Source organism: Saimiri boliviensis, chromosome 12 (assembly GCF_048565385.1).
Source record: "Saimiri boliviensis isolate mSaiBol1 chromosome 12, mSaiBol1.pri, whole genome shotgun sequence".
Classification (NCBI taxonomy): domain Eukaryota; kingdom Metazoa; phylum Chordata; class Mammalia; order Primates; family Cebidae; genus Saimiri; species Saimiri boliviensis.
In genome coordinates this window covers 103,807,400-103,814,669 of record NC_133460.1, presented here as the reverse complement: position 1 = coordinate 103,814,669, position 7,270 = coordinate 103,807,400, and the positions used below count along the sequence as shown (strand labels likewise).

Genomic DNA, 7,270 nt, shown 5'->3' with positions numbered 1-7,270 from the left:
CATTACAGTGATATCAGTGGGTTAGGGATGGCTGTTGGCTGCTCTCAGAGGGTGAAATGCAACCAATCAACCCAGACTCCCTGTCCATTCACACATTTACTCCTTCAAGATTTGACAACGGAGGTTCTAAATTAACACACTTGTGGATAATTAACATGGTTGAAAGAGTGGTTACACGAATGATAAAAACTTTAGGTTCTGGGCCCAGAGTAAACACTATTAACCGGTAATTCCCCTTTGATCTCCCCGTGAGAGGACCACCCAGCAGGATGTTTACATGAGTAAACAGAGTGGAGACAAAGGATGTGGGGTAAGCAGACTTAATTGGGAAAGCCTCATCCCTATTTTCTCCCTAACTTAATGGAACGGCTGCCTTCAGCCTGCCCCAATAAAACCTTTTGGCCTTCCAAAAGGTTTGAGACTAATCTATAACTTTTCCTAAAAGTTAATATCTTTAGTATTTTACCAGCCACCCTGAGTGAACAGCAACGTGGGAGACTGCGGTGGGTCTGTCACACTTCGCAGCCAGAGGGCCCTGGGTCCAGACCCTCGCCCTGCAGCTTCCTCTGTGTGTGGCCTTGGATGAGTCACTTAAGCAACCAGGTCAGTGTGCCCTTCTCCATAGTGGGTGTCCCTGCTCACCTCAACAGGTGGCTACTGTAACATCCCTCAAGACCACAGGCACAGAGCCACTGTTTCTTGGCACTTACAGACCCCGAGTGAAGGGCTCCTGCTAGGTCACCTCATTAAATCTCCACAGTGACCTTGTGGTGGGTGCCTGTTATTGTCCCCGTTTTACAGCAGAGGTGCTGAGACTGAGACACTGCAGCTGAGCCCACCCCGACATGTTCTGACTTCACGGTGTCCAGCCAGGTCGCCACCAGCCTAGCTTTGCAAATTCTTCAGGTGATTGTGGTGAGCAGCAGGCCTGAGAACCTGGGCCCTGGCTCAAGACCACGAAGCACACCCTGTGCTCCCCTGGCCCAGCTGGCCCTCCTCCCTCGCCCTGTTCTGTACTCTCACTCCCTTCCAGGCCCCGCCTCGGATACCAGGGCTGACTTCTGCCATGTAGAAGCCAGTGGTCTTGGGGCCGTACCTTGTTTTCTTAGCCCTCACTTGGGCGTGCTAGCTGGCCTGCCTCCCCTGCAAGGGTGCATGGGGAAGCCAGGGAGTAGTCAGATCTGCTGTTCTCTCCCTGCCTCTGACTGAGGGAAGTAGGGGGCACCCCTCCTTCCTGCTATCCCAGGAGTCTTCGTGGTTCCCCATCTCTGTGCAGCCCCCTCGCTCTCCTGAGATGTGCCTGCTGTCCCAGGGTGAGTGCCCATCCTACCCTGCTCTGCTGGCCATGGCTGACTCCATGCAGAGATGAGAAGCGCCTTCCCAAGTGGCTCAGGGGGATGTGAACTTGGGAGCTGAGGGCAGGTGGGATGTGGGGCTGTTGCATGTGCTGGGAAGCAAGGAAAGTCATTCCCAGATGCAGGGAACAGGAGAAACTCCAGAGGCCAATTGATTGATGGTGTGGACCCAAGAGAGATGAGAAAGAGGGACAGTCAGTTCTCCTCAGCCTGCGAGGCCACTCCCTGTCCTAGACTTCCAAGTGAAACTCCAGTACATTTCCTTTTCTCTGAAGCTCCTTGCACTCACGATGAAGAGACTCGGTGAAGACAGAACCACTCTGGGACTGATGGCAGGGCAGGCAGCAATCTGCCTGACAGAGACCTCAATAGCAGGAGAATTGTCACCTATAACTTTCAAAGAACACTCCACAAAGCTGAGACAGTAGGACCATTAAAGCCCCTATCCAAGCAGAGGCAAAGGAGCCTCACTTCTCCCAATCCAGGCACCACGTAGTGATGTTGGAAATAGACGGTTTGTGCTGCAAAGAAAAATCAGCACCGAGACAAAGGATCTTTCAGCAACACAATTTTTACTTTCTGGATGCAGGAAGGGTACTCTCACTAGCCATTGTGCCATGAGAGTACAATGAACAAAGGAAAACACATAAATGTATCCCTTACACATTTGGGGTCATCCTTACTGCTGTGTCTGATCTCTGTTGGCTAGAGCCAGACCTCACAAGTTAAACTAAAACCCAATTGGCTAATAACCTAAAACTTTTTTAAACTGGTAAAAGCAATGGAGAGCTGGGACATGCCTGTGAGCACATTCAGCACAGATATTTTGGTTAAAGTATAAGGACATAGAATGTACTACGTGCCTGTAAGCATGGCATGTTTAACAGCTACATAGGATAGGGCTTAACAAAGTTATTAGCACACTCTTTCTTTAACAAGAAAGGAAGCTTTAAAAGAGAACTTTTCTACTTCCCCCAAGTAACAACTGGAACTCCAGCCGCCCATCTCTGGGCTTTCCCCAAGGAGCCCAGGAGGATGGTGTCCAGCAGGGAAGTTTCAACCAAAGCCCCCACTGCTGGTCAGTTCTTGGCTGCCTTGGGAGTGTGGTTGGTTTCTGGGCCACCATGAACTCCCAGGGGTAGAAACTGAGAATTTAATTGTTGAATGTGCTTTGGGGCAGGATCTGGTTAAATGGCAAATCCTGATTCAGAAATCTGAGGGTCCACCGACTGACAAGTCCCCAGGAGAGGCTGCTGGTGTGAAGAGCACACCTGGAGAAGCTAGAAATGAGTTGAGTCTGATGCTCAGTTAAAACTGGGAACTCAGCCGGGCGCGGTGGCTCAAGCCTGTAATCCCAGCACTTTGGGAGGCCGAGGCGGGTGGATCACGAGGTCAAGAGATCGAGACCATCCTGGTCAACATGGTGAAACCCCGTCTCTACTAAAAATACAAAAAATTAGCTGGGCGTGGTGGCGCGTGCTTGTAATCCCAGCTACTCAGGAGGCTGAGGCAGGAGAATTGCCTGAACCCAGGAGGCGGAGGTTGCGGTGAGCCGAGATCGCGCCATTGCACTCCAGCCTGGGTAACAAGAGCGAAACTCCGTCTCAAAAAAAAAAAAAAAAAAAAACAAAACAAAAAAACTGGGAACTCAGACTGGGCACAGTGGCTTGTCCCTGTAATCCCAGCACTTTGGGAAGCTGAGGCAGGTGGATCACTTGAGGTCAGGAGTTCGAGACCAGCCTGGCCAACATGGCAAAACCCTGTCTCTAATAAAAATACAACAATTAGCCAGGCATGGTGCTGGGTGCCTATAATCCCAGCTACTCGGGAGGCTGAGGCGGGAGAGTCACTTGAACCTGGGAGGCAGAGGTTGCAGTGAGCTGAGATTGCACCATTGCACTCCAGCCTGGGTGAACAGAGCGATCTTCCCCAGAGTTTCACTCCTTCTTCCTGGACCCTGAACTTTGACCAACTCTCAGGCTGAGCCTATAGGCAGCCCTTCCAGAGCAGAGGCCACCTCAGGGTGAAATTTTCTGATCTCTTTATCTGGTCACAGCACCCTTTCATCCCACTTTCCATGTCTGGCTCTTTCTAGCGTTGTTCTCTCTACAAGAGAGTGTCTTTTCACCTGATCCTCGAGACCCTTGCAGATGGCATGGTAAAACCACCTCCGTTTTGCGGTGGTCTCCATTCCAGCCCCTGTTGCAGTCATCCCTTTTCTCCCTTACAAAAATCCTTCTAATGGGTCTCCCCACTGAGTCTGGATTTGTGTTTTATTTGACGCATGCTTGCAAAGTCAAATCCATAAGACAAGGTACATTTCTGAGCAGACTGGCTTTTATATCTGTCCCCTACTCTCCTCCTCCCCTGGTGGCTTCCCTCTCCCTGTAGGTAACTTTTTTCCTTTTCTTGGTTTATCTTTTTATTTAAAAATATGACAATAGGATTCCATGTCGGACCCTCTTTCCTTTTGTTTAAGAATGCTGGTAGCTGGCCGGGAGTGGTGGCTCACACCTACAATCCTAGCACTTTGGGAGGCTGAGGCAGGTGGATTGCCTGAGCTCAGGAGTTTGAGACCAGCCTGGGCAACACGGAGAAAACCCGTCTCTACTAAAATATAAAAAATTAGCCGGGTGTGGTGGTGTGCACCTGTAATCCTAGCTACTTGGGAGGCTGAGGCAGAATTGCTATATCCCGGGGGACGGAGGTTGCAATGGACCGAGATTGCACCACTGCACTCCAGCTTGGGTGACAGAGCAAGACCTGTCTTAAAAAAAAAAAAAAAAAAAAGAACAATGGTAGCCAATTGTACCCACCTGCTCCCATTTGCAGGTAAGAGCCTCTTGAGCCCTCTGTGACCCTGAAAAGCCGTCAGCAAAAAAACCAGTGGCTGCTTTGCCCTAAGGGTTCTCAATGAGATGAAAGCACTTTGTAAACCAGTGGAGCGTGCATCGCAGTCACCTGGGAGTCCTGTTCATAGATCCCACCGGATTCCTAACTCAACAGGCTTGGCACGGGGAGTAGAACAGGAGTTCACAGGGCTGCTGCTACTGCCTGCAGGGGTGAGGGTGTCAGACTTTGGAAACTAGTGGTATCAGCTCCCCTCAAGGGCACAGCGAGTGTCAGTGAGTATTAATAAAACTGTACCACAGAACGCAGGACCTGGTTTGACTACAGACCCAGCCTGCCATTAGGTTTGGGGCTTTCTTTTTGAGACAGAGTCTCGCTCATTCACCCAGGCTGGAGTGCGCTGGTGTGATTTCAGCTCATTGCAACCTCCGCCTCCAGGGTTCAAACGACTCTCCTGTCTCAGCCTCCCGAGTAGCTGGGATTACAAATGCACGCCACCACACCCAGCTAATTTTTGTATTTTTGGTAGAGATGAGGTGCCACCATGTTGGCCAGGCTGGTTCTGAACTCCTGACCTCAGGTGATCTGCCCACCTTGGCCTCGCAAAGTGCTGGGATTAGGCGTGAGCCAGGTTTGGGGCTTTCTAAGGCCCCTCTGCTCAAAGTGTTATCTGAGGATCAGTGGCTTCAGCCAGGATCACTTAGAAGTGCTACTGTCCCCGACCCCAGACCTGTCGAATCAAATTCTAGTTGATCAAGTTGCCAGGTGAGACAGAACTCCTGAAGCATGAGAGGGGCTGCCCCAAGCCTTCTGTGTCTTCTGGTTTGCCTGCCAGTAGTTGGCACCCCTGGAGTGCAAACTCTAGAACTCACCCGATGACCTGCTGAATGTGCTTTTCCTGCTCTTTCCCCCAAGACAGCCATGCCAAGGCCCCATGACAATTGGCCAGGCCTGGGCAATGTTGGTTTGGGGAAACTGCTGGGCAAAGTGGTGCCACGAGCCCTGCCTGCCATGCTGTGGCTTGAGGGCCTGTTCCCAAGGGCCCCAGCTCTCCCTCCTCTTCCCAGTCTCTGGGGATGGCAAGTGAATCCACACAGTTCTTAACGACCCCCTCCCAGAGGGGCTGTGGTCTGGAGCTCACTGGGGCCGGGGGGATGCCAGCTTTGAGCCTTTCCTGAAAATGAGTCAGATGGAGGCTCTTTTGGTTCCCTCACCAAATCCACGGTTGTCTGGCATGGACAGGACGGGCAGGGGCCTGGAAAGCGTGGAGGTGGTGAGAGGCCGGTGCTCCTCCTGCCCAGCTCACCCCATCTGCCTGGGAAGGGGCAAAGCTGCTGGGCAGGGCAGTGTAAATGGTGAGGGGGCCGCAGCCGTGGGGCTGGAGTTTCTCCCTCTGACACCCTGTCTGTCCCAGGAGAGATGGCAGCTGCTGTCTGCCTGGAGGCTGGCTTGGGCAGTGGAGGTTCTGGAGTGGTGAGAGAATAGCCCAGAATCAGAGCTGGGCCCTGCAGAGTTCTCCCCATCGCTGTTCTGAGGTCAGAGCACTTCCTGCCTCACCCTGCGTCTTGTCCCCTTGAAGTCTTCCTGCATGATCGACAAATCCTTGGCCATGAGTTCCCTCCACTCTTCAGCTGACCCCATCCTGGGAGAGCCCCTTCCTCATCCCACCCTCATTACCAGCCAGCCCCTCTTTCTCTCTGCCCAGTGCTGCCCAGTCCCCCAGTAAGCAGATTCCTCCCCAGCCCCCTCTCTAATCAGGAAAGGTGCGGGCTTCTGGAAGCCTTGGGGAAGCAATGCCTGTCATTCCACTCTTCCACCCGAGATGTTCGAGGGACTCAGGACTTGTGTTGGAGTCAGGGCAGAAACAAGCCTCACATCTTGACTCCCAGATCAGGGGTCCTCCTCCTCTGACCGAATGCATGCTGGGAATGAGTGTGGCTCCAGGCAGGGCTGGGTGTGAATGACTGAGAGGTCAAGGCCAGGCCCCTACTCAAGGCCAAGACCTCTGTGCTGGGTGTCACATGAGTTCCCAGCAGCCCTGTCACTTAGGTGTGATCCCATTTACAGATGAAGACATCGAGGCTGAGTGGCCTGTTCAAGGTCATATCCTTGGTAGGGTGGTCGGCTAAGTCCAAGCCCTGCTCATTCTATTTATTTTTTTTAAATTTATTTTTACCTTTATTTTCTAAATAAACATCTCAGAGTAAGCCCTACTCATTCTAAGAGCTAAGGCAAGCAGGTGGAGGGAGACAGAAGAGGTCCTGGGTCCCCGCTCAGCAATCCCAGTTCTGAGGTGCAAGGGCCGCTGTGCCTCACTGGCTACACCACGTTCCAGCCCCAGATCCTCTGTAGCGCCCACTTCTTCTGTATAAGACCAGGCAGGTGGGACCTGCAAATGCCCCATTTGGTGTCATGGTGCTGGCACTGACTCAAGCCCTTGTCACCCAGTTCCTCCTTGGTGCCAAGTGGCTGGAGCACTTCTAGAATCATCTGCTGGGTTTGAGATCCAAAGCTGATGGCCTGGTAAGAATTCAGGTTTTCCTGGACTCTGCCCACTGGAGTTGGGCCATCTGTGGGGAGTTCAAAGCATGGTCAGCATGGGGGCTGTGTTTGGGGGTGGGTTTCATTGTCAACCTTAGGAAAGGGTTAGCCCAAAGGCCACAGGCATCTTGGGGACAGCTGTGACATGCAGAAGAAACAGAACAAGAGCTCAGCAGCAGGAGAGGGATGCCATGCTATTTCCATTAAGGGATTGATTTCTCTTTAAAAAACAACAACAGTGGTTCGATCTAGATCCCATGGCACTGACATGGTGGACGGAATGCACAGAGTTACAGCAGTGGGAGAACGGAGCTGCTGCCTTTGGGAGTGGCCACCACAACGGAGGTTCCATCCATCAATGTCCAAATCTCCCTGCAAAAAATCAGAAGCCTTTGGATGCTAGAATTATTATTATTTTAACAACACCAACAGCCACTAAACTCTTCTAATTGAGAACACTCGCTTAGGGACTGTTACAAAAATGACTTCTTGATGGACTGAGGAAAGACATCTAGATTCTGCTT

General features: G+C 51.9%; 1 protein-coding gene across 1 annotated transcript in view; it reads right to left on the bottom strand.

The window, feature by feature from the left end:
• Positions 1-1,910: 1,910 nt before the first annotated feature.
• The window catches only part of GRK5 (G protein-coupled receptor kinase 5), a 253,448-nt gene continuing 248,088 nt past the window's right edge, over positions 1,911-7,270 (bottom strand). Inside the window, exon 16 of the mRNA XM_074382960.1 lies at positions 1,911-6,775. Coding sequence (XP_074239061.1) covers positions 6,737-6,775 — 39 coding nt within the window. The 3' untranslated portion in view covers positions 1,911-6,736. The remainder of the gene's footprint in view (positions 6,776-7,270) is intronic.